General features: G+C 42.3%; 1 protein-coding gene across 2 annotated transcripts in view; it reads left to right on the forward strand.

Annotated features, from left to right (window-relative positions):
• Positions 1–24876, forward strand: part of MYZAP (myocardial zonula adherens protein) — a 100740-nt gene extending 75864 nt beyond the window's left edge. For both annotated transcript variants that reach the window (XM_008268955.3, XM_002717707.5), the window contains 3 exons: positions 1748–1831; positions 15288–15388; positions 23910–24876. In XM_008268955.3, the coding sequence (XP_008267177.1) occupies positions 1748–1831; positions 15288–15388; positions 23910–24006 (282 nt within the window). In that variant the 3' untranslated portion in view covers positions 24007–24876. The remainder of the gene's footprint in view (positions 1–1747; positions 1832–15287; positions 15389–23909) is intronic.
• Positions 24877–25430: the final 554 nt, after the last annotated feature.

Consider the following 25430-nt stretch of genomic DNA (forward strand, 5'->3'; position numbering starts at 1 on the left):
CCGGTGTACCGGTGCCGCAAGGTGGAGGATTAGCCTAGTGAGCCACGGCGCCAGCTTTAGATTGCGTTTTGAGTTTCAGGGGTTGGGGTAGGAGACAAGAATCCTGAATGGGTGGTGCTGTGCGCTTTATTTTCTGTGGCATCTGGGACATTAAATTCCTGGGTGAGGCCGATGCTGATTGTGCATCCAGGTGGTAACAGCCCCAGATCCCAAGTGCAGAGTTCCTCTGTCAGCCTTTGGCCTCACTGTTTCATCTGTTGATGATGGTGGCTCGAGTCAGTTATTGCCTAGAGATTGCAAAATTGTGATTTTCTAATTCTTTTATTCTTTCCCCATTGAATAACTGAAAGTAATTTGTAAAGTAAAACCTTTTCTTCATAACTAAAGCATTTTAGAATCTCAAAATTCAGTGTATACAAATAAATCAAAATAAAGCTTTAATTTTCCCTCTGAAGTGCCAAGTATCTAAGGAAGGGGTTGGTGTCTTTTGTCACTTCCAGTGGTGTCCAATGACACCATTTAATATTTATTCTTCTTTAATATTTATATATTGCATGTGTTTTACTCAGTTACATTCATTATTCTTGTTAATGCCCAAATTGTCCCATCCTTGGTCCAAGGGGATACCCTTTCATGGCCTCATTTTCAGGCATGACAAGGTTTCTTAGATTCATCTAGTTTATGTTTTGCCCCCCTGGGGCGGGCCAGTTCTCCAAGATGTGTGGTGTTTTGTTTTTGTTTTTGTTTTTGTTTTAAAGTGGTGAATAGTATTTAGAGACCACAATCTGGATTTTATTATGTTTTTATTGTTTCTACATTTTCTCAGTGGACAGATTAGGAATGACTATTTTGCAAAAGCAAGTAAAAGATTACGAGTCTGTACTGCTGTTGTCACTCTAAATTTAACAAAACTTTGTTTTTTACTTATTTTGTTTCAGACTTGTTTTTCTTTCTCAAACACTAAGCATCTTGGTTCCAAACATGATTGTGCTGCACTATATATCAAATGTTCAAGTTTAATGTACAAGACTAATGGAAAGTTGGTGTGTTATTCATCAACCCCACATAGTGCTCCTAGTGTTGTCCAAGACATGGCTTGGTGCACAGTAGCCTGATTTCTGCTTTTAGGGAAGTGTGGTTTGTAAGGAGATATGATATGTGAACAAAAAACAAAAGCAGTTCAAGATAGAGCATATTATAAAAATACAGGTGAAGACCCAGCTCAAGTCCACTTAGGAAGCCTTTGCTGGTTACTCTGGGCCACACGAGTCCTTAATCCTTTAAGTTTCACTAGCAGTTTTGGTGATCCTTTCCCCAGATCAACACTCACAACACTTGGTGGATCAAATGTGAAGTTATTCATGGGAGTGACAGAGCTGACGGTTTGAAATGCTGGCTGCCTCATCGGTCCAAGCTCGTTGAAGACTTGTATCAGCATTTCCTGAAGATGTTCTTTGGATTGTCTATAGAATGTTATTAGGGGGTGCGAAGCAACATCCATGGAGAGATGTTGAGTTTAACAAAGCTAATGAGATGTGACTCAGAAATCACTTCCAATATCCCAAGCTTACCTGAACGCAGCATCTGGCTTTCCTGGGCATCTCATGTGAATCTCATTCCATGAAAACAGAAGTCAGTATGCGGCTTCTGTTTAAATGAAAACCAGCATCCTCTCTTCCGGTTAAGTAACTTGCACTCAGACAAGGCTACATTTTTGAATAACATTTCTCAATGTGTTTCTTTCTAGATTGAGTCATTAAAGAAAAAAGTGCAGCAGAAACAGCTCTTAATATTGCAGCTTTTAGAGAAGATCTCTTTCTTAGAAGGAGAGGTAAGAAATTGCTTAAGTTGCTGTCTTCCCTACCATTAAATTTTATGCTGCGGAGCCTACCACTGGCACTTAATTAAAAATATGGTTATTTCCTGGCCTTATAAAATTGATTGAAGGTTAACTGCCAGCCCTGAAACTGGGGTACTGACAGCTACTTTTTCTCCCCATCTGACTCCTCACTCCTGCTTGCTGCTCACCTCCGCCTTTGGGCTTTAGTTTGTCTTGTTCAAGAATTTCCTTCACTAGACTGATGAACTGACTAATACTGAGAATTTCCCATATCAGTGTGCTGCTTTATAATTTGTGAAGTATTTTCACATAGATCCCTCACCCGATTCTCTCAGCTCACATCAAGAAAGGCAAGATGAGGATTATGATTGCTACATTAACAAGTGAAAAAACTAAAGGCACAGAAGAGGTGTGTGGTTTTGCTCAGGGTCACGCATCTTGGTGAGTGCCAGATCCAGGCTGAAAGTAAGACTACTACTCCAGTGCTCTTCATAGCATTGAGTGAACATGTTTTAGTGAGTGACTTAATTTTGCCTAACTTTAAGATGCATATTACTCTTGACTTTCTAGCTTTTTGAAAGTCATTGAAAGATTTTGTATACCTTCCAGAGAAGGAAATTATAGAGTTGGAAGAACCTTAAGAAGTTAGATATTAATAGAAAGAGAAGCCAAAATCTATTTGCTCTGAAGACTTTTTATTTATTAAGACCTTGGCATTGAGCCGTTTCTTTTTGAGACTCTGTGAGAGGTTGGTTTGCCAAGCACCTGTCCTTGCCTGTGTTTCCCAGTGTAGTCCTTCCCCAGTGAGACTGCCTAAGAGATTACCATGAAGTAAGGATAATTGTCCACATTTTCCTTATGCTTTGTATAACATAGAAGTTAAGAGTGGAATCAGATTTACCTAAGTTTCAGACCTGGGATCTGCTTCTTATTAGCTGGGTACCTGGGGGAAGTTTTTTTTTATCATCATGAAATGGGAATCATGACAGTGAATGGAGACTGCATAGCAAGTGCCTGATGCATAGCTAGTACTCAGTCATTGTTAACAATTATTGTTCTCTCATTATTAGGATGGATGCCCTCTGGGTGAGAGTATATTTCTGCTATCTTATATGTGGGGAAACTGAGGCTCAGAGGTGGTAGGGGACCTGCAGTAGATTACAGCTGGGTCGGTCATGCCTAAGTGAGGACCCTGAGCTTTTAACTACCGGGTTTGCAGTGAGGGGAGGGGGGAGCTACAGCAGTCCTAAAACCCAAGCATCTCATCTACCGAAACTGTGTCAATGGACATTTCTCCATCCATACTCAAGTCTTCCCTTCTATGATCACTGAGTCCAGCTCCAGCCTTATGAATGATGTTTATATTCACAAGATTTCCTTCTGAAATTGCAGCATCCTCTGGGAAGAATCACACATTGTCCAATGAGAGTCAAAGAGTGAGTGTCCCGCTCGATGTCCATGTGTCCAGAGAAAGCAGTCGCAGGGGAGAGGAAAGAGACGCTGACAGGAGAGCCAACAGGTCACCCAGAACAGTGCCCCCTAGCTTGTCTCTGGCTGTACTACTCAAGTGAGCTCTCCTACTGGTACATTGACTGCTTGATTCATTGATTATTCATTCATTTATTTATTTGAGAGGAGGAGCTGGCTGGGCTGGCCCGGGCCTGAACCTGGGACCCAGGAACTGAATCCAAGTCTCCTGTGTAGGTGGCAGGAACCCAATTATTTGAGGCATCACAACTGCCTTACAGGGTTGCTGGGGTCAGGGATCGGTCCTGGAATTGAACACAGGCACTCCTATATGAGATGCTATTTCATTTATTTGGAAGGTAGAGAGACACAGTGAGTGAGTGATTGAGTGACAGAGAAAGAGAGAGATCTCCCACTTGCTGGTTCATTCTTCAAATGCCTTTAATAGCCAGAATTGGGTCAAGCTGAAATCTGGAGGCAGGAAGTCAATCTGGGTCTCCTATATGGGTGGCAGGGACCCAACTTTTTCTTCTTCTTTTTAAAAAAAAAAAAAAAGATTTTATTTATTTATTTGAGAGGTAGAGTTACAGACAGTGAGAGGAAGAGACAGAGAGAAAGGTCTTCCTTCCATTGGTTCACTCCCCAGATGTCTGCAATGGCTGGAGTTGCACCGATCTGAAGCCAGGAGTCAGGAGCTTCTTCCCGGTCTCCTATGTGGATACAGGGGCCCAAGCCCTTGGACCATATTCTACTGCTTTCCCTGGCCATAGCAGAGAGCTGGATTAGAAGAGGAGCAGCCGGGACTAGAACCGGCGCCCATATGGGATGCCAGTACCACAGGCAGAAGTTTAACCTACTGCACCACAGCACCGGCCCCAAGGGGCCCAACTTCTTAAGCTATCACCTGTGCCTCCTAGGATGCACATCAGCAGGAAACAGGAATTCAGAGTGGCGCTGGGACTCAAACTCAGAAACCCTGAAATGGCTTGTGCACATCCCATGTGGCAGCTTAACTACTGTGCCAAACACCTGTCCCGGAGGTGGGCGTCATAACTGAAGTCTTAACAACTAGGTTAAACACCTGCCCCCTACTGGTAGATTACTGAATGTCCAAAGGGATAGCATGCATAGAGAGGAGCCTTCGGTTGGGCTTAATGCTTGATTTATTAAACTCATCTGTTACTTTGGGTTTCCTCAGGCCCTGAGGAACTTATACCCTGAGGTGTGGGTATAAGTTGAGATAGTTTATCTGGGAAGTGATCCCAGGAAGCCCCAGGAGGGAGAGGGGAAATAAGACAGGGATGGGAGGCCAGCCAGGAAGGGGAGACTTTTTGAGGAGATCACTGCTGTGGACAGTGGGGACTCACTTTCACTGGTGGTTCCTGGGAGGTGCCCCGAGTTATAATTACAAAAAGTCTAGGAGGCTAGGCCACTAACTCCCCCCAGGCACTGGGTGAGGTCTGCTTCTTGGACATAGCCTTGCTGAGTCTAATTCTGCCTGTCTTCCAGAAACATGTTGACTTTTCAAACCGTGCTTTGAGCCACGGATTTCAGAACTGCACGGTGTGTCCGGTGGGGTACTGGAGCTGCCTCACGCTGGCTCAGGAAAGCTGAGTGTGTGCCTTCTTTTCAGGTCTACATCCGGTTATCCTATGTTGGTAGCTTGAAATTAGCTATGGAGGGACCCTTTTCACTACTGAAATTGGCATATACCACAAATCAAGGCGTTTATTCCCTGGATGTACTGTGAAAATATTATCCAAGAGTGGAGTTTTATCTGAGATTTCTAAGTTTAGATCCTGACACCTCCACTGACAATCGAAACCATTCTGCTCAAGTGACTTTTATCCTTCTAAGCCTCATTTTATTTTTTATATATTTATTTTTTGGCATTTGTAAAATGGAGATAATCATACCTGCCTGGAAGGATTTCTGTTTTTTATGATAAAATGAAATATTGTGTGTGAAACACAAGAGCTGTGCTTGCCACATGTAAAAGTTTTTTCTTGATTGCTCAGCATCATGGAGACTTTAGTTCTTACCCACCTTTCATCATTTTCTGTGCGTGAACCTGAGCACATCATACTGCCACCAATTTGGGCTCAGTTGTTTCACTTTAACAGCTGAGGAGGAGCCTTAGATCATCTCCAAGATTACTTTGATTTTTAAAGTTTGAAAACTTTATTGCCTTTTTTTTTCAAATCCTATCAGGACATTGGGCAAACAGTCTGAGAGAACATTGTATCCCTGATCCTGGGCTCAGAGAAAAATCCAGGCCATTTCCTGGGTCATGGCTGACAATCTGGAACCTGTTTCTATTAAAATAGAAAATGTAGATTGTTTTGGACCCTGGATTTAGACTTACCTGTGTTTAAACTCATTTATATATTACACCCTTTTCCATTAAAATAGACACCAGATTCTTAAAAACTTTCTCTAGCTTGCTCTGTCAGGCTACATTTTCATTAGCCAATTCAAAATCTTCCTGTTAATAAAAATATGTCTATGTTTTCTTTTTCTTTCCTCCAAACAGCTATTTATTTGCTCACCTCCTGGAGAAGAAAGATCCTGTCCCCTATTTTCAATAGAGTAAATGTTCTTAAAACAAAATTACAAGCATGTATCTTCATAAGGTTGATAAGCTTTCTGGAACTCTGAACAGGTTTCATTGCGTTTCTCTTAGCTGGATATCCTAAACTGTTGGCAGAATTCGGAAAGCAGAGGAAGGCGTCAAATGTCTTGGCTTTGTCCATCCTGTGTTTAATATGCACACAGAGCTCTCAACATGTCTGTTGTGCATTCTCGAAGCTGTTACTAATTTTGCTGTGTAGTATTGGGGCGGCAGCACCAGGCACTAGGGTTTCCTGTCCACATATTATTGGACACATGTTCTTGTGGAGTGCACATACTTCAGCTCCTGGCTGCTCACGGCCCTGGGCCTGAGGGAGTTGGAGGAGGAAGTGACGGCCATGCATGAATGATGTAATATCCAAAGAGAAGAAGAAGAAAAAAAATGCCCGAAGTTGTTGCACTGGGTTCTTCCTTCCTGGAAGGCACACAAGCCTCCCAAGCCACCCTGTGGTATTCATTACACGTACAAACACAAGGTGGTGGTGTTTGAAAGCAGGAAAAATCTGCAATTTGATTCTCAATCCCAGAAGCGATCTGCTATGGGCTGCAGTCCAGGCAAGCTGTTTTGTGTCAGCCCGTTTTAGTGATTCTGCAAGGCTCAGAAGTGAATCGTCTTTGTTTGACTCCAGCAAGTCTTGTTAGTTTTATTTTTAAAGTATATCTGAACTCTGTCTCTCCCTAGCTAGCTTTCTTCCTATTGCTCATGTTCAGGGTATCATTTTTTAAAAATCAACTTTGATGCATATGAATTCACATAAATGTCTTGCATCTAGAGAGACCATGTCCGTCTGGGAAGTTTTGATCATTGTGTGTACTTGTGGAGCCACCGCCGCTGCGCAGAGGTGCACCACTTCAGTCACCGGCAGCTTCTCTGCTTCCCCGTTCACATCCAGGATACCCATGATACATTATTTTAGGGGAAGGAAGGAGGATATTATTTTAAAAGATTAATTTATTTATTTGAAAGTTAGAGTTACACAGAGAGAGAAGGAGAGGCAGAGAGAGAGAGAGAGGTCTTGCATTTACTAGTTCACTTCCCAATTGACCGCAACAGTTGGAGCTGCACTGATCCAAAGCCAGGAGCCAGGAGCTTCTTCCAGGTCTCCCATGTGGTTTTAAGGGCCCAAGGACTTGGGCCATCTTCTACTGCTTCCCCAGGCCATAACAGAGAGCTGGATCGGAAGTGGAGCAGCCAGGTCTTGAACTGGTGCCCATATGGGATGCTGGCACTGCAGGGGGTGGTTTAACCGGCTACGCCACAGCACTGGCTGCAGGGGGGTATTTTTTAAACACTTTTTGTCACTACAAGTTTGTTAGCATTCCATACCAATGAATTCTACAGTAGGTGCTTTTTTCTCTCTAGCTTATTTCACTCAGCATAATGAATTATAATGCACATAGGTTGCCTAGATTATTTTTCATTGCATAGTAGTGTTCCATTGTAAGAACATATCATAGTTTATTTATCCATTCACCTATTGATATATATTTGAGTTTTTTCCTGTTTGGAGCTATTGTGAATAAAACTGATATAGGGGCCAGCACTGTGGCATAGTGGGTAAAGCCACCACCTGCAGTGCTGGCATCCCATATGGGCGCTGGTTCTAGTCCTGGCTGTTCCACTTCCTATCCAGCTCTCTGCTATGACATGGTAAAGCAGCAGAGATTGGCCCAATTCCTTGGGCTCCTGCACCCACATGGAAGACCCAAAAGAAACTCCTGGCTCCTGTCTTCAAATTGGCGCAGCTCTGGCCATTGCGGCCAGTTGGGGAGTGAACCAGCAGATGGAAGACCTCTCTCTCTCTCTCTCTCTCTCTCTCTCTCTGTGTATGTGTGTGTGTGTGTGACTCTGACTTTCAAATAAATAAATAAATCTTTAAAAAAAAAAACCTAGTATAAACATTACTATACAAATCATTGTGTGGACATATGTTTTTTATTCTTCTTGAATAAATTCCTAGTACTAGGATAGCTGGATTGTAGGGTTAGGTATGGGTTTACCTTTTTAAGAAACTGTCAAGGAGCCAGCAGTCTGGTGTAGCTAGCAAAGCTGCCACCTGCAGCACTGGCATCCCATATGGGCACTGATTTGAGTCCTGGCTGCTCCAGTTCTCATCCAGTTCCCTGCTAATGCCCCTGGGAAAGCAGTGGGAGATGGCCCAAGTACATGTGGCCCTGCACTCACATAGGAGACGTGGAGGAAGCTCCTGCCTTTGGTCTGGCCCAGCTGTGGCCATTGCATCCTTGTGAGGAGTGAACCAGCCGATGGACACTCTCTCTCTCTCTGCCTCTGTCTCTCCCTCTCCGTAGTGCTGCATTTCAAATAAATACATCTTTAAAAAAAGTATAAGAAACTGTCAAACTGTTTTTCAAAGGAGTTGGAATATTTTACACTCCTACCAGAAGTTTGAGTATACTATTATCTCACACTCCTACCTGGACTTTGTATTCTTAGTCTATTTAACCATTCTAGGGGTATATAGTGATATCTCATTTTGGTTTTAACTTGCATTTCCTTGGTGACTTGTAATTTTGAACATTGTTTTTTTGAACATTTGTGCTTATTGACCATTATGTTGTCCCATTTTTGAACTATGTTCAAACATTTTTCCCACTATCTTACTGATTTTTTTTTCTTGTTTTATTTATTTGAAAGTCAGAATTACAAAGAGAGATTTTTCCATCTGCTGTTTCACTCTCCAAATGGCTGCAATGGCCAGGGCTGGGCCAGGCCAAAGCCAGGAGCCAGGAACTTCAGTTGGGTCTCCCAGGGTACAGGGCCCAAGCACCTGGGCCATCCTCTGTAGCTTTTCCTAGGCCATTAACAGGGAGCTGGATTGGATCAGAGTTGGATTGGATTGGAATGGAACCATAGCAGCCAGGACTTGGATCAGCACCCATATGGGATTGCCAGCGCTGCAGGTGGCGGTGTAACCCTCTATGCCACAGCACCGCTCTATCTTATTCAATTTTTAGTTTTCTTATTACTGAGTTCTGCGAGTTTTTTTTTATGTATTCTAGCCCTTTGTCAAATATATGTATTCTGAACATTTTCTATCATTCTGTCACATGCTTTTCCATTTTTTAAATGATACCTGTTGAAGAGAGTTTGAATTTTGGTTTTTATTTTTGATAAATTTGTTAACCTGGTTTTTTTGTAATGGTCTGTGTTTTTTGTGTCCTAAGAAATCTTTGTCTACTACAATATCATAGATATTTTCACCTGTGGTTTCCTTTAAAAATGTTCTATTTTTTGCTTTTTCACTAGAGGATGCATTTTGAGTTAATTTTTGTGTTGTATCTGGAGGGGTGACATTCTTTGTTCCCACGCAGATGGCCAGGCCTTTCACTGTAATGTCCCTTTTATTTCTGAGGGTGGTGATTTGTGCTCTCGCTCTCCCACCCTCTCCCTGTTCTCTGCCCCCTCTCTCCTGCTCCCTTTCTTCTTTTCTTTTACCAGTCTACCTGGGGGAAAGAGTATCCATTTTGTGGATTAAACATTTTTTAAATAGCTTTTGACTCTGTCGATTTTCTCTCTTTCTTTTCCTGTGTTACTGAGTTTTGCTCAGATAGTCACTAGTTCCTTCCTTCTAATTGTTTTGTCATAACTTTGGTTTTCTTTTCCTAGCTTCTTGCAGTAGAAACTGAGGTCATTGACTTTAGACCTTTCATCTTTTTTCATATAAGCCTTTCAAGCTGTAAATGTTCTCCTAAGCTCTGCTTCAGCTGCATCCCACAAGCTTTGATATGTTATGCTTTCATTATTATCCAGTTCAAAATATTTTCTAATTTCCCTTGGGATTTTTTTCATTGATTTATGTATTTTTAGAAGCATGTTTAACTTGTGAATACTTGAGATTTTCCTAGCTATCTTATTGTTTTTTATTTCTTTTTTTTTTATAGTCAGAGAACATACTTTGTATGTTTTAGTTCTTTTAGATTTATTGAGAGTTGTTTTATGGTCCAGCATATGGTTTCTCTTGATTAAGTTTTGTGTATGTATATATCCTATAAATAACCATTAAGTGCTCGATTAAGTATTATGTATGTGTGTGTATATATACATATATTCTCTAAATACCATTAAATTAAGTTTAAGTGCTTGGTAATATTGTTTACATAACATATATATTTTCCATGGTTTTATATGATTATCCTATCATTTTCTGGAAGAAAGATATTAAACTCCATTACTATGATGTTAGATGGTCTGTTTTTTTCTTTAATTCTGTCCAGTTTAACTATATGTATTTGGAAGCTATGTTATTAGGTGTGTACTCATTTTGATATGTTGATGATGAATTGACCTTTTCATAATGAAATGTTGTTCATATCTTTGTTAATAGTTTTTGTCTTAAATTCTCTTTTATCTGATATTAATAGAGCCTTTGCTACCTGCTTGTGTTTACTGTATATGTGGTTTATCTTCTTCCATCCACTTTATTTTCAGCTCACCTGTGTCTGTATTCAAAGTACATCTCTTGTAGACAACGTTTGGTTGGGACTACTTTTTATAAGTTCTGAGGGTCTCTAGATTTTAATTGGAATCTATAGTTCATGAGCATTTAATCATGTTAACATAGTTGGATTTAGTTCTACCATTTCATTCTTTTGTTTGCTTCTTGTAGGTATGTGTGGGTTTTTAAATTTTGTTTGTTTTATTTCCTCATTCTTGATTTCTTTTATATTATTTAAATACATAGAGACAGTATTGTACCTTTCCATGTAACATGCAGAAAGCTTGCACTGTTATAGGTTCATTTACTCCTCTCCAATGTTAACCTTATTACTTTTGCTTTGTAATCATGTTTATTGTAAAGATATTAAGAGATAAGAGATTTTTTAATATTTTCTCTCTAATGTCAGCTTTCTATAGCCTGCAGAAATTTTATTTAGCATTTTCTGTTATTCAGACCTGGTGGTAAAAAAAAATCTCTAACTTTCTATGTAGGAGTAAGGTCTTTATTCACTCTTATAATTGAAAGATACAGAGCTCTTGGTTGACATTTTCTCTGTAGTTCTCACCATTTCTAGATTCTGGGTATTTTTTTTATGAGAAGTATGTGGTCAATCAAATGATTATACAACTGTATGTAACAAGTTGCTCTTAAGATTTTTTTTTAATTGTGGTTTCCAGTGATTGGACTGTGATGTATTTTTCTTGGAATTTATCCTGTTTGGGGTTTACTGAGCTTCTTTAATTTGTGAATGTATGTCCTTCACATACCTTTCATTTAAAATTTTCAGCCATTGGTTCTTAGAGTATTTTTTCTGCTTTCATTATTTTTCCCTCTCTTTGATTCCAGGACCTACTTTTAAACAGTATTGCACAGTTCCATGAAGTTTCATTTGGTTCTTTTCAGTCTTTTATTTGTCTCCCAGTTTATTGACTCCTTTCTTTATCATCTCCATTCCTAAGTCCGTCTAGAGAATTTTTTACTTTTATTTTCAAGTGTATACTTTTCAGTTCTAAAACTTTCACTTGGTTCTTTTTTATATTTTCTGTTTTTTTACTACTTAATTCATTGTAAGCATACTTTCCTTACCTCATTGATCATAGTTATGATAGCTAACTTAAAGCCCTTGTCTGAGAATTCCAACATCTGAGTCATGTCAGGATTAGTGTTGGGGATTCTCTTTTCCCTTGGGATTGGATGAAATTTTTCTGATTATTCATGTGTTGAGTAATTTTGGATTGTAAGCTAAACATTCTGGTACTGCGTTGTAGAAACTCTGGATTCTATGTCATTGCTCTGTGAATAAGGAGGTCATGCCTATACTAGGTGATGGCTCAGATCGCAGTCAATTTTTTAAGCCATACTTACAAATTTCTTTTAGTTTCTTCCACACATGCATGGTTCAGGAGTCTACCAGAGACTTGAGCTGAGTCTATACACAGAATTTGGGGTTTCCCTCTGCTCTGAATCCTTTGTTTTGTTAGTTTTAATCTTAATCTTGTAGCCCTGGGCTCCTTCTGTGGTTTCTTCTACCAGAAGATTGACTTTCTGTTAAACTTTTATTATACCTGTGCTGCTGTCAACATGACTGTGGTACTCTCAGGGCAAAACTGCAAACCAAAAAAAAGTAACAAAACGCAGAACCTCAGGAATACAGAGAAGCACTTGTCACTTGCTCAAAGTTCCACCTTCCCTCCAAACCTTGCCTGCGTTTGTTCAGTCGTCTAGTGACATTATTGGTTGTTTTATAATTTTTATTCGAAATGTATAGCTTTTATACACATGGAATAAAAAGGCCCCGCTTGTCGAGTGCATCCTCCTCCGTGCTAGAACTACAGCTCTCACTGTTTTAACTGGGTGGTTGCAGAGGCCTTCCAGCCTGATCTTCCTGCATTCAGTCTTATTTTCTTCTGATCCACTTTTCACTCAGGAACCAAATGATTATAATAAATTCTGGTGCTAGCCTTGTTCTTAATAGGATTTGATTTTATTTCCTTGTAATGGCATCCATATCCCTTCCTAACTAACTCCTGCCTACTTGTATAATGTGATAAAGTGCTTTTGTGCAATCCATTATGTTTCCACAATTCTGTAATACTTTTCATATTCTCTTTCCCTTCCCTAACTCCAGGAACTGCCTTTTCTGTACCCATTTTGAGTTAGATGTCCCCTCTGAGTTTTCTCCTGATATTCTCTGAGTTTCCTCTGTAATTGCACTTAACACATTGTTCTGTTCTGTTATGTTCCGTTTTCTACCCATGAGAGCTGCAAATCATGCCATATGTCCACCTCCCCTCACCTATTTTCACATATTGCCTGACATATAGTAGATTTGCAATAATTTTTTGCTGACTGTATTACAGTTTCATGAGTGTAAAGTTTTGATTTCATGCTTCTATAAATATCTGATGTATGGATATAAAATTTGCATGAAACAGAACAGAGGATGTTAGTCTACTTTTCTACTATTTATTGCATACTAACTAGGGTATCTTTGCTAACCGTGTCTATCTATGTACATATCTCTCTCTCATCTATCTATCTATCTATCTATCTATCTATCTATTTGAGAGAGAGACAGAGACAGAGAGACAGAAAGATCTTCCATCTAATCATTCACTCAAATACCCACAGTAGCCAGGGCTGGGCCAACTGGAGCCTAGAGCTCAGTCCACACCTCCCATATGGTTAGTAGGGATCCAGTTTCTTGAGCCATCACATGCTGCCTCCCAAGGTGTGCAGGAAACTGGATCAGAAGCCGAGCCAGGAGTCCAGGCACTTCAATATGGGATTTGGGTATCTGAAGCAGCAAATTAACCACTGTGCTAAACTTCTGCTCCTTAACCTTGTCTTTATGCCCCTTAACTACAGGTACTTGACTCAGCATTCTATGAAATCCTTGTGATTAAAGTTTTTACACTGAGAAGGGATATGATGTTAGAATTATTGGGACTTCCAGAAAGAGTAACACGCTTCTGTCTTGCTTGTTCCTAGTGATTGGGACAGTACAGATATTGCTAGGGAAGGGTGTGTGTGTGTGTGTGTGTGTGTGTGAATGTTGATATCTTCCTGGCAGTAAGCCAGCACCCTTCTTCCGTAGTGAGGATCAGGTGATAGATTTGGAGCCCATAGATCTGTCATAACTTGTCAGGTACTAGGGAATCTGGGATGCACTCCCTTCCTCTACACCATTTCCTATTTATCACAAGGGATCCATAGACCTTTACCTCATGCAGAATGCGGGTTTGCACCAGAGCTGCTGCTTTGCCCTTGATATTATCCATTCAGGGCAGGAGCTACTGAGCTGCAAGCCCCCTTCATTTTTTAAAAACAAATGAATTCCTGCTTCCTGGATTGTCTACTCTCTTAGCATAGTGCCTCCGCTTCAGCTCCAACTTGAAAAGAAAATGACTTTCATGTTTTTGTAATTATGCAAATAACAAAGCAGAAGCATTTATGCATATTTTAATTCAGTAAATATTATGTGTCTCCTACATGCCATGCTTCAGAGAATACAGCCAGGAAGATAGGTATGGGTCACTGTCTCATGGAAATTTGTCTAGCATTATAATACAGAGAACTTCTTTAAAACCATCCAAAAGTATCAATACACAGAGATAACCACTGTGAATTCTTTCTGAAAAAAAATTTTGTGAAATTTTAATTTTTTTGTAAGTGTGTGTAATTTTTTGTGTGTTTTAAATTTCAGGCACCATCATTTCATCTGTTTGCATTTTAATATCCTCAACTCTCCTACTCCTTTATCTTTCATTTCCCCCATGGGGCAAATTCCTAATTCCTGAGCATCTAATTATCAACCTATGTAATGTTTGGCCCTGGCCTGAAATAGAGCTATTTAGAATGCTAATTTTAATCCCAAAGAGCTAATTCTACTTTATATGTTTGAGATTCTGAATTTTCCACACCTATGAAATACTAATTATTAAGTTATAGAGGTATTTCCCACTAAATTAAATTAATAGACTTGCTCATTTTATAGTTTAATGAGGGGGTGTTAAAAGTTGAGCTGCACCTTAGTTTACAATGGCAAAAAGTGGTAAATATCTAAACACCCATCAATAAGAGACTAGTTAAATAAATATATCCATACAGTGGAATAGTGTGAACCAATTAAAATAGTTTGTTGACATAGAAAAAGAAAACCTAATAAACATGGAAAGATACCTTCAGTAGATTGTTGACTTGGAAAAAAGTAGATTAGAGTATAGATGAGGATATTTTGTTTATCGCTTATGTGAAGTTGCTGTATGTGCATGTACATACATAGAAAGCTAGCTATAAGCCGGCGCTGCGGCTCACTAGGCTAATCCTCCGCCTTGCGGCACCAGCACACCGGGTTCTAGTCCCGGCCGGGGCGCCGGATTCTGTCCCGGTTGCCCCTCTTCCAGGCCAGCTCTCTGCTGTGGCCCGGGAGTGCAGTGGAGGATGGCCCAAGTGCTTGGGCCCTGCACCCCATGGGAGACCAGGATAAGTACCTGGCTCTTGCCATCAGATCAGCGCGGTGTGCCTGCCGCAGTGCGCTGGCCGCAGTGGCCATTGGAGGGTGAACCAACGGCAAAGGAAGACCTTTCTCTCTGTCTCTCTCTCTCTCACTATCTACTCTGCCTGTCAAAAAAAAAAAAAAAGAAAAAAGAAAAAAAAAGAAAGCTAGCTATAAAGATTCAGTCAACACCTTTCTTCAAAACACCCATGTCAGAGATAAATTAATACATTGTGAGATACAGTAATACATTGATACAGAGATACAGTAATACATTGTGATAAATGGCCATGTCACAAGAGGAAATTAGCTAATATGAACAAATTATATTGTGTGTATTTGTAGAGGAACATATTTGGTTTACTAAATATACTTTTTTCTTCTTCTCTAGAATAATGAACTACAAAGCAGGTTGGACTATTTAACAGAAATCCAGTCCAAGACTGAAGTGGAAACCAGAGAGGTTGGAGTGAGCTGTGATCTCCTACCCAGGTATTTAGGAATTTCCTGTTTTTATGCCTAAAATTCTTCTTTGACTTAGGGAAATACTTTAGTGGGCTGTTATTAACAGAATTACATTCTTTCAACCAAAACTATTTCTGTGAAGCTAAGTGGTGACTGCCGAGGGGGTCTGACTGGTTCCCGTGGGAGCAGGGCATTGTGTAGGGAGGGCAGTGGGGACAGCAAAGCAGAGACCTGGAGAAGCCACTGCCCTATCAGTGAGTGTGTGCATTTGTGCCTGCATTGACTCACTCATTCTGCAAACAGCTGTTGAGTCTCTTCCCTGTGCCAAATAGTTATGACACAAGAGGAACCAGATTTTGTTCCTGCACCGATGCTGATCACGGTATGAGAGGGGCATCCAAAGGTACCTTGGTAACAGAAGGGGGAGGCTCTAAGTCTTGACCAAAATTCATCTCCCCAATACTTTAACAGAGTATTGTCAAGCAGTGGATTCAGCTCATAAATAAGTGTCTGACTCAGTCATTAGCAGGTGTGTGTGGTAACTATAGCCTAGTTTATTCAGTTGCATTCCTGAGCTAGAGGCCTGGCGCATTCATCACTAAGTTATTGCTTCACCCTCTTCATGCCCATGTCTCTCCTCTCCCATGCCTGTGTCTCTCCCAGGCAAGACTCGAGCCTGTGACACAGTCACGTCCCTTGGGTAACTCAGTTACCATTTCTAGATGTTTACAACTGTGTGGCTTAAAGAAGACAGAAAACCAGCTTGCCTCTAGGATGCTGATGACTTGTGATTTAGGCTTTAGATAATCATAGTTGCAAAGATACCCGGTGTGCTGTCTATCGAGGGAGGTTCTTGTGTACGTTGGAATCTTTGTGTGTGCAGTGATAGACGTGAGTAGTCCAGAAAAATGGTGAATCCTGGAACCTCGAGCGGATACAGCTGGCGGGACACAGCGATGAGCCAGTCCCTGAGCTGGGAGCTGGCGCGAGTGCCTTCAGGTGGGCTGGTGGGTTTCCCCTTGCTGAGGCCTCAGTTTCCCAACCGTGCAGTGAGCATTTTGGCCAGGTGACTTCTTAGGACTCTGCCAGCTCCAACGTCACAGAAGACCTCATTTCTTTACTTATTTTTATCGTTTGTTACTGATGTTTTCCTTTTGGTTCATTCAAGTCAGCCATTGGCCATTCTCAAGGAATTTGCTGAAAGCAACATTAAACTTTTTCTTTGACAGTGTTCTCACTTACATGGCTTGTTTTCTGATAAAAGCAAAGCAGTTTTATCATTTTTATATACTTAGTGGAAAATGTTAAAAAAAAATAAAATAAAAAGGGCAAGGAAATATAAACAGACTCCAGGTCTCATCAACCTGTGGTGCAGAGGATATGCCGAAAGTATAACAGAAAAGAATGATTGATCATGCTTGGGACCTCTTTTGAAATGTAAATAACGTGGCCATTTCCCTCCATTTTTATTTTTCAAGAACCAAGTGACTTAGTCCACTCTAATTGCCCACATAATAAATCTTGTTTGACTAAGTTGGGTACGAAACTATGTCTGAAACCAATAAATTGTTTGTTTTCTAATTCCCACATTTTGGCTTAAAACAGGCTTTTCAATTTGTATGCCCAAGTATAGCCTGAAGCAAACTTTTATGGCTGAGTTATGAAACCACAAAGCGGTTTTCATAATGGAAGTGCTGACAGACCCTTAACTTATGGCCACGGTGAACTTGGAAGCCACTTGAGTGTCTAAAAGGCAGCTTTTCCGTAAATGGAGCACTGGGTGTCCCCTAGGATCCATCTTCACCCTCTAACTGCCTGGTCGATCAGCAGAGGAAATGAAAGCTCCGTATCCACACTTCTGAGGAGGTAGAAGAATGTTTCATGCGTTTCCTCAGCTGTTTATTAAGCGCCTACTGTGTGAAAGGTGCCACACAGTTCTGGTGGTGAGGTGCGCAGGTTCCTTAGAGAGAACTCCAGGCAATAGTTCGGCTTCTTGGGTGCTCCTTGCTGTGGGCTGGGGATCCTGGAGAGGTTGGGGACACCTACGGTTGGGGTGAAGAGGATTAGTGAGAACCCACAGCAGGAACAAACCGAGAAAATCTGCGTTGAGTCTGTTTTGTATGTTGGGTTCCAGGTAAGATTTTGTTTGAATAAACAGGCCTATGGTCAGAAACACATTGGGCCCCCTGGTCTGCTCACATTTTAGAAACACCAAAATGGACATGTAGAGAGATAAAGTGATGCTAGTGAACCTGGATCAGAACCGGGCCTTCTAAGTCTTGGTGCAGCACATTTGTAGTTTGACAATGCTCATTAGAAAGTTGCAAAAATGTGTTGTGTACAGCCCAACAAAATTCTTGGTTCTTACTTCAACTTCTGACTTGCATCTCAGTAAAGACGATTCCGTGGTGTTTTCCAGAATATTTTCAACCAGCCTCCTCCAGAATATTTTTGATCACTAAAAGTATTGCGTTAAGCCTCAATTATGTAAGAATGTTTTGTGCTTCCTTTCTGTTCTTCTCCCACAAAACAAACAAACAAACAAGCAAACATCCTCAGCAGTGTGGTCCACCCGGGGATTCTCAGCTGCCTGGCTTCCCAGCCCCGCAGCTGCTGAGCGCAGCCCTGGCAAGTTACTTAATCGCCTTGAAACCTCTACTCTTTCATCCTTGAAACAGGAATGAAGATGAGGATGTTACATCTCATTGGGTTGCTGTGAAGATTAAATGAAAACATGTGTAAAAAGCATTTAGCGTGGTAACTAGACTGAAGTTAAATACTTAATAAAAGGGCTTTTTAAAATTACTAACTAGACTAAACCTGATTTTAGATGTAAAACACTTTATGAAATATAAATGGATTTGGGTGTGCCTAAGATAGCTTCACTGATTTAATTTTTACTGGTGATAATTAGTGATTTAATGAAATAGAGTCTCATCAAATATATAGTGTTTCAGTATGCACTGGGCTCTCCACTTAAGGGTTGGAAATTAAGGGCTTGAACTCTTTTCAACACTGCATAAAACTCTGCAAGTCCCAGTGGTTGATAAGGTCTCCCTCTGCTGAGACACGAGAGTGGTCCTGGTGTGTTCCAGGCACCAGGCACACAACTCCTGGCAGAGCAGCATGGCCCCTCCTACCCGTTTCTCCTTACACCTGAAGTGCTGTGTGCTGTGCTACTGCGAACAGCATTTGACTACACCATTCCGTTCTCTTGTGCGCTTGAAGGAAAATGACACAGCCTTTTCTTTACCTATAGCACCACCAACCCCCTGTTCTAAACCACCCTCACCCATTTTCCCCCTGACCCTTCCAGCACCATGAACGCCGGGGGATTTCCTAGTCTAGTATTTAGTTGATGCTCAATAAACATCTGTTGGATGAATGAAGGAACAGTGCACAGCGAGACGGGACTTCAGCAGCTTATCTGTATTGCCATACGGTTTATTTATTTGATGAAAGCTTTAGAAGCAGTACTGCTTGCTCATGGTTTACATGTTTGTGTCCCTCCCTCTCTCCCTGTCCCTCGGCCTGGCCCTTGATGGAATGTAAGCTTTGTAAGGGTAGGGTTTTTCATCTAGTAGACAAATTGCAGTCATGCTAGGACCTACTTAGAACAGTGCCTGGTGTAAAGTTGGCAATCAGTATTTGTTGAATGGAAGCTGTCTCCCTACAGCATTCGACAATCCTCCCTAATTAGATCCTGGTTCTCTCCCGACCTCTGTGGCCTGTCCCCTCTCTCTCCTTTGATGGGGCCTCTTCCTCCTAGAAGATTTTCACCATGAGAGCTCCTTGTGGTTCTGTCTTGGTTACAGCAGTCCCTGCAAACTTGCAGCCAGTCTCTTGGCTTTGCCTCCCCTCCCTGTGGCTGAATCCCAGGGTGATGTCTTCACTCCCGGCTGCCTTCTGGGCAATGGTATTTGGTGTCTTCCTGATCTTCACACTCACCATATCCACAGCTGAGTGCGTTTTCTTTTTCTATAAATCACTTCCTCTCAGGAGAAGTTAAGAATAATGGCTTGGAAGTCAGAAGACCTGAGTGTGAGTCCTAGACCTGCCTCCTGCTAGCTTTTTGGGACAACTCCTACTTCCTGGAGTCTCAGTTTTTCACCTTGAAAAGGAAGATTTTGGTGGTAATTCCCCAAGAAGCTTGCTGAGAAGGCTAAGTGCCCTACCAGGCCCAGCCTGAGTGCCTGCATTTTTATATTTCTGTTTTTTTTTTTTTTCTGTTTTCATGTATTTGAGTTTTCTCTTTTGTTTCTTAGTCTAGATAGGGGTTTGTTAATTTTGTTTATTTTTGCAAAGAACCAGCCCATCATTTCATTTTTTCTTTTTCACTTTTTAGTCTCCATTTCTTTCTACCCTGATTTTTATCATTTCTTTCCCTTTGCTGATTTGGGGTTTGGTTTGTTCTTGTGTTTTCAGTTCCTTGAGGTGCAGCACTATGTGGTTTATTGGAGCTCTTTCTGCTTTGTTGATTGCTGCAAGTGTGCCTCTTAGCACTGTCTCTGCTGCATCTCATGGGTTTTGGTAGGTGTGTTTCCATCTTCCTTTGTTTTGAGATACTTTGAAACTTCTTTCTAATTTCTTCCTTGATCCATTGGATACCTGTGAGTAAGTTGTCTGATATCTATGCATTTGTGTTGTCTCCAGCGTTTTCCTGGCTGCTGATCCCTAGTTCTTTTGCGCTGTGGTGGGAAGAGATGCATTGTCAGGTTTCTGCTGATGCTGCTCCTGCTTTTCCTGGTTTCCCTGCTCGGTGTATGGCGATCACTTCTGCTCCTAGATTTGTTCACTCGTCCTGTCCTGTCCCTTTCCTTCATGGTTTGCGTTGCAGCTTCACATCCTACAGGCAGCAGCTACCTGAGGCTGGTCATACCTTACGTCAAACTTGCTCGGTACTGTCTCCTGCCTCCGGTTTCTCCTCCTCAGCTCCTTCCACTCCTCACCCAAGCTTTGTGATATAAGTTTCCATTGAGCAAGCAGCTCATCGTGGAGAAAGGGGAGGGGGGAAAAAGGTGAGGAGGGAATCACTGTGAGTTCAGGGACTTTTAAGCACATATTTTTTAAAGATTCAGGAGTTCAGAGTTCAGTGTGCAAACTGCAATAGAAGTGTATGAAAGCCACTGAGAACAGTTTCAGGTCATCTAGCCTTTATTTACAGAGAAAAATGGAAAACCAAAAAGAAAAAAAAAAGCAACTTTTCATTCTCCTGCCCCGTAGTGAAACTCCCCTTCCAGCAAACTCATAAATTATGTCTTAATAGGTGTGATTTGATGAAAAATATTCCCCATGGTCATAAGTACCTGGCACATAGTAAGTGCTTTAAAATGCTTGCATTTTCATATTTCTGTTGTAGAGACCAGAGCACAAAGTAGCTTTTTGTCTAAGCTTTATTTACTGATTCTTCTATTGTTTCCCCCAGGGGAACTGCCCCTTTATGGATTAATAAAAGGTTAACAATCGCCTGAAAGTGTTAAGGAAAATGGTTGCATTTCAGTTCTGTGGTTGAAATGATTTTGTGTTCTTGAAATCCTGTTGTTTCCAAGTAGCCATCAACTTAATAAAATGCCCTGCTTCTTTTTTGAAAGGTTGAGACACGAGAGCCTGTTTTGGAAACCCAGGAGGCTTACCTTTATAAATGCTTCTGCATTTTATGGGCTTTCAGGATATTCTCACCAGAGACCACTTCTGTTCTGTGGAATTTTCACAGGCATTGGCACAAATTGCCATCTGGCTTCTGCCCCTGCCACTCTGCTAACCTGCCTGGTCAGCTCCCTGGGGACTCCCAGATGGTCAGGTCCCATGGATTCTTCTCTGTGGCAGGTGACACTGGAGCCACTAACTACTCAAAAATCCCTCAGCCTCTGGTGTCCATTGTCACCATATGTGGAGTGACAGTGACCTCCTGGGACCAGGCCATGAAGGTGATGGAGATGTGATTTTAACCCTCAGAGAAATGATGCCCAACAGTAAAGACAGTGTGTAGAATGGTAGGTGCAATGAGATGGGGCCAGCGTTGTGGTGGAAGCATGTGTAAGAGTCGTTTCCAAGGTTTATGTGGGATGGGGGATAAAAAGTATGGGGAAGATGTATTTAATAGACTGGAGGAGACATAAAGCTTAAAATCCATAAAGCTTAAAATCTTCCACCCCCAAACCCCCACTCCCACCCCCAAATTCACTTCTAGTACATCCTGAACCATTTTGTGATTGACTGAACATGAGAAGTTAAGGGGAAAGGGGGTGATTCTTTTATCTGATATATGCATTTATTGTCACTACATTTGTTGGGGTAAGGATTCTAACTGCTGTGTACGTGAAGCAACCCGCAAGTATCAGATGGTGAGTGCTAGGCATCTCTCCGGCTTCACTCTCTAGGTGTGAAATTTCTTTCTTTCTTTCTTTCTTTCTTTCTTTCTTTCTTTCTTTCTTTCTTTCTTTCTTTTTTTTTTGACAGGCAGAGTTAGACAGTGAGAGAGACAGAGAGAAAGGTCTTCCTTCTGTTGGTTCACCCCCCAAATGGCTGCTACAGCCAGCGCTGCGCCGATCCGAAGCCAGGAGCAAGGTGCTTCCTCCTGGTCTCCCATGTGAGTGCAGGTGCCCAAGCACTTGGGCCATCCTCCACTGCCCTCCCAGGCCACAGCAGAGAGCTGGACTGGAAGAGGAGCAACCGGGACTAGAACCCTGTGCCCATATGGGATGCTGGTGCCGCAGGTGGAGGATTAGCCAAGTGAGCCATGGCAGCGGCCCCTAGGTGTGAATTTCTGCGTACCAGTGTCCTGGCCGTGCTAAATTGCTCTGCTCTCAGTTGGCCCCAAATAGGTTCATCTTTGTGTTGCTCTGGGTTCTGGCCCAAAAGGGAGATGGAAGAGAGTTAAATGGCTATTTTACAAATGTTTGGGCAGCTGTAAGGGAAGTAAAACAAAGGACAATGGCAGGGTCTAAGGCTCACAGCAGCTGTTTTGTGTTGTGAAGATTAGGCATTTTACAAAGAAAAGAGGTATAGTGTGCTCCTCATAGTGTGCTCCTCCTTGTGAGGAGCAAGGGGCTGGCATCTGCTCTGCTCTGGTAAATGACCGCACAGTGGTGGGAGCACCTGTGGAAGAGAGGGGAGTCCCACGGGGAGATAGGAAGCAAGATACTGGGCAGGGGTGGGGGTGCTGCCTTGCTCTTTTTGTAACAGCCTGGTTTCTGAGAAACTGATCCAATGCTACCAGACCTGACCCATCCCTAGAGACAGCGCCAGTCCATTGATCAGGGTAGAACCCCCGTGACTTCATCTTCTTCAGTGGGCTCCGTCTCTTAGAGGTTTCATGACTGCATCCCTGCCACATTGGGAGCTAAGCTTCCAGCACCTATGGGGAACAAACCATATCCAAACCACAGCGCCCCTGTAGCCCTGAGAAGGAGGGGGAGCTGGTAGGAGATGGCAAGCGGGGAGCCACCGCTGTGGCCTCGGGGAGAGGAGTGGAGTCAGTGACCAAGCTGCCGCCTGCCTGGGAGCAAACAAATGTCCTGACCTCTCCATTCTCTGGTCACCTACTGCATTTTCCCAGTTGGTCAGAAATGGAACTGGAAGCTAAAAGACAAGGGAGCTTTTTGATGCTGATCTTTACGGCAGCTCCCCAGAACAGAGAGAGGGTGGAGAAGGGGGAGAGGAGGGCTGAATGGGCACATGGGGGATGTTCAGCATAGCTCTTTATGTCTCTAGTATAGTACCTAACACATGCTATTAAAATGAGCCATGTGGGGCCAGCGGGTAAAGCCGCCACCTGCAGCCCTGGTATCCCATATGGGCGCCGGTTCGAGACCTGGCTGCTCCACTTCCAACCCACATCCCTGCTCATGTGCCTGGGAAAGCAGTACAAGATGGCCCAAATCTTGGGCCCCTGTACCCACGTGGGAGACCTAGAAGAAGCTCTGGGCTCCTGGCTTCGGATCTGCCTAGCTCCATCCATTTGGGGAGTGAACCAGCGGAAGGAAGACCTCCCTCTGTCTCTGCATCTGCCTCTGCCTCTCTGTAACTCTGCCTTCCAAATAAATAAATAAATCTTATAAAAAAATGATCCATGTATACATCTTTGCTACCACATTATGAATCATGGGTGCCTATTATAGCCTTTAAAAGTTGCTGAAAATTATGCTCCTGTTGCAGAACACTAGAAATTCGTTTTCCACAGCTCTTGAGATGTGTAAGATCAAGTGTTAGTTCTGGTTCAGAGACAGTGCCTTTAAGTGTGACCTCTCGTGGCAGAATGGACCGTGGACCTCTCTGGGGTCTCTTTCATGAGGACACTGATCTCATTCCCAAGGACTTCACTCTCACGACCCCTCCCAGAGGCCCCACCTCTTAATGCCATCACCTTGGAGAGTAGGATATCAACAGATGAAGCAGCTTGCTTTTGAAATGTTTAATTGAAATATGAAGCTGTACTATTGTGGTCTTTTTCAGTGCCGAGAGTATGATTTCCTAGAGTTGCCTTTCCCAGTGAGAAGTTTGGAAAGTCTTGTTTCATCTTCCTAATCTGCGTTTTCTCTTTCCTCAGCCAAACAGGCAGGACTCGCGAAATCGTGATGCCTTCCAGGAACTACACCCCATACACCAGAGTCCTGGAGTTAACCGTGAAGAAAACTCTGACTTAGGCACTTAGATACATGCACTGTGAACTGCTGGACAGAGGCCCTGGCACCCTGGGACTTGAAACCAGGAAAGGGTGCCTGTTGTTTCTTTATTAACCCAGTGTCAGCCAAATTGGAAATGGCTGAAGCTCTGGTCCACTTCTAAGACAGGAGGGGAAGTGGAGGTAGAGAGGGTGGGTGAAAGATGGGTGAGTATACGAGGTCATCTGTCAAACACCCAACCAAGTACCTGCTGCCCCTGCTGGCCTGCATCACGGGTTGTTTCTGTGGACACTGAAATCTTAGCAAAATTCCCTTGTAATTTCTCTTCTGTGACTTTGGTTGGGAGAGGGGGGGAAGGGCATTATTTTGAAAGTTTGTGTTATTCACACCAGGATCACTTGTTACAGCAAGAAGGCTTTGTTTACCCATAAAAGTATTAGGGACAGTGTTTCTCTGGCACAGGGAAACCTGACCATGAGGAACAGGGGCAGCCAGAAAAACTTGAACTTGGGGGGGACGCATACCCTGCTGCACGGGGCTCTCTGCTCTTGGTCCTGAGGATCTGTGCAGCGCTGTTGTGGGAGCTTTAGTTAGAAACCTGTGTGGGCCAGACAAGCTTCCCTCTCATGCGCTAATCCTTTGGTTTAATTTGTGCCTTATGCCTTTATTGGGCGAGCTGACATCACTCTATTTATTCAAACTGTGATTTGGTTTTTCTTTCTCACTTTAACTTAAAGAGAATTTTGTACATTGTGCATATTTCATCTTTTAACGTTTTCAGTCTCATTTTGTGTTTTTGTCAAATGAATGAATAATCTGTTCACGCATGCTCTTCTTTGATATTGTAACCTATGTCACCTATGTTTAATAAAAGCCATATATTTTGTTCTAGTATTGTTTCTGTGTATAATCCATTACCATCTAGAAGGGGTAGAGAAGTGGATCAGTTTCTGGAATGAGTGTCGAAGTCAGATCACAGGGATCTTTTTCAATCACTGCATTTCATAGAAGCATATATAAGCTACACAATTGATCTATGTGTTTCTTTTTTTCAAGATTTATTTATTCATTTGAAAGTCAGAGCTTGGGCTGGCACTGTAGCGCAGCAAGTTAACGCCCTGGCCTGAAGTGCAGGCATCCCATATGGGCGCCTGTTCTAGTCCGGCTGCTCCTCTTCTGATCCAGCTCTCTGCTGTGGCCTGGGACTAGCAGTTGGAGGATGGCTCAAGTCCTTGGGCCCCTGCACCCACGTGGGAGACCCAGAAGAAGCTCCTGGCTCTGATCGGCGCAGTTCTAGCTGTTGCGGCCATCTAGGGAGTGAACCAGCAGATGGAAGACCTCTCTCTCTGTCTCTACCTCTCTCTGTAACTCTTGTCTTTCAAATAAATAAAATAAATCTTAAAAAAAAAAAAAAGAAAGTCAGAGCTACACAGAGAGAAGAGATG

The sequence above is a fragment of the Oryctolagus cuniculus genome, chromosome 12 (genome assembly GCF_964237555.1).
Source record: "Oryctolagus cuniculus chromosome 12, mOryCun1.1, whole genome shotgun sequence".
NCBI classification, from domain to species: Eukaryota; Metazoa; Chordata; class Mammalia; order Lagomorpha; family Leporidae; genus Oryctolagus; species Oryctolagus cuniculus.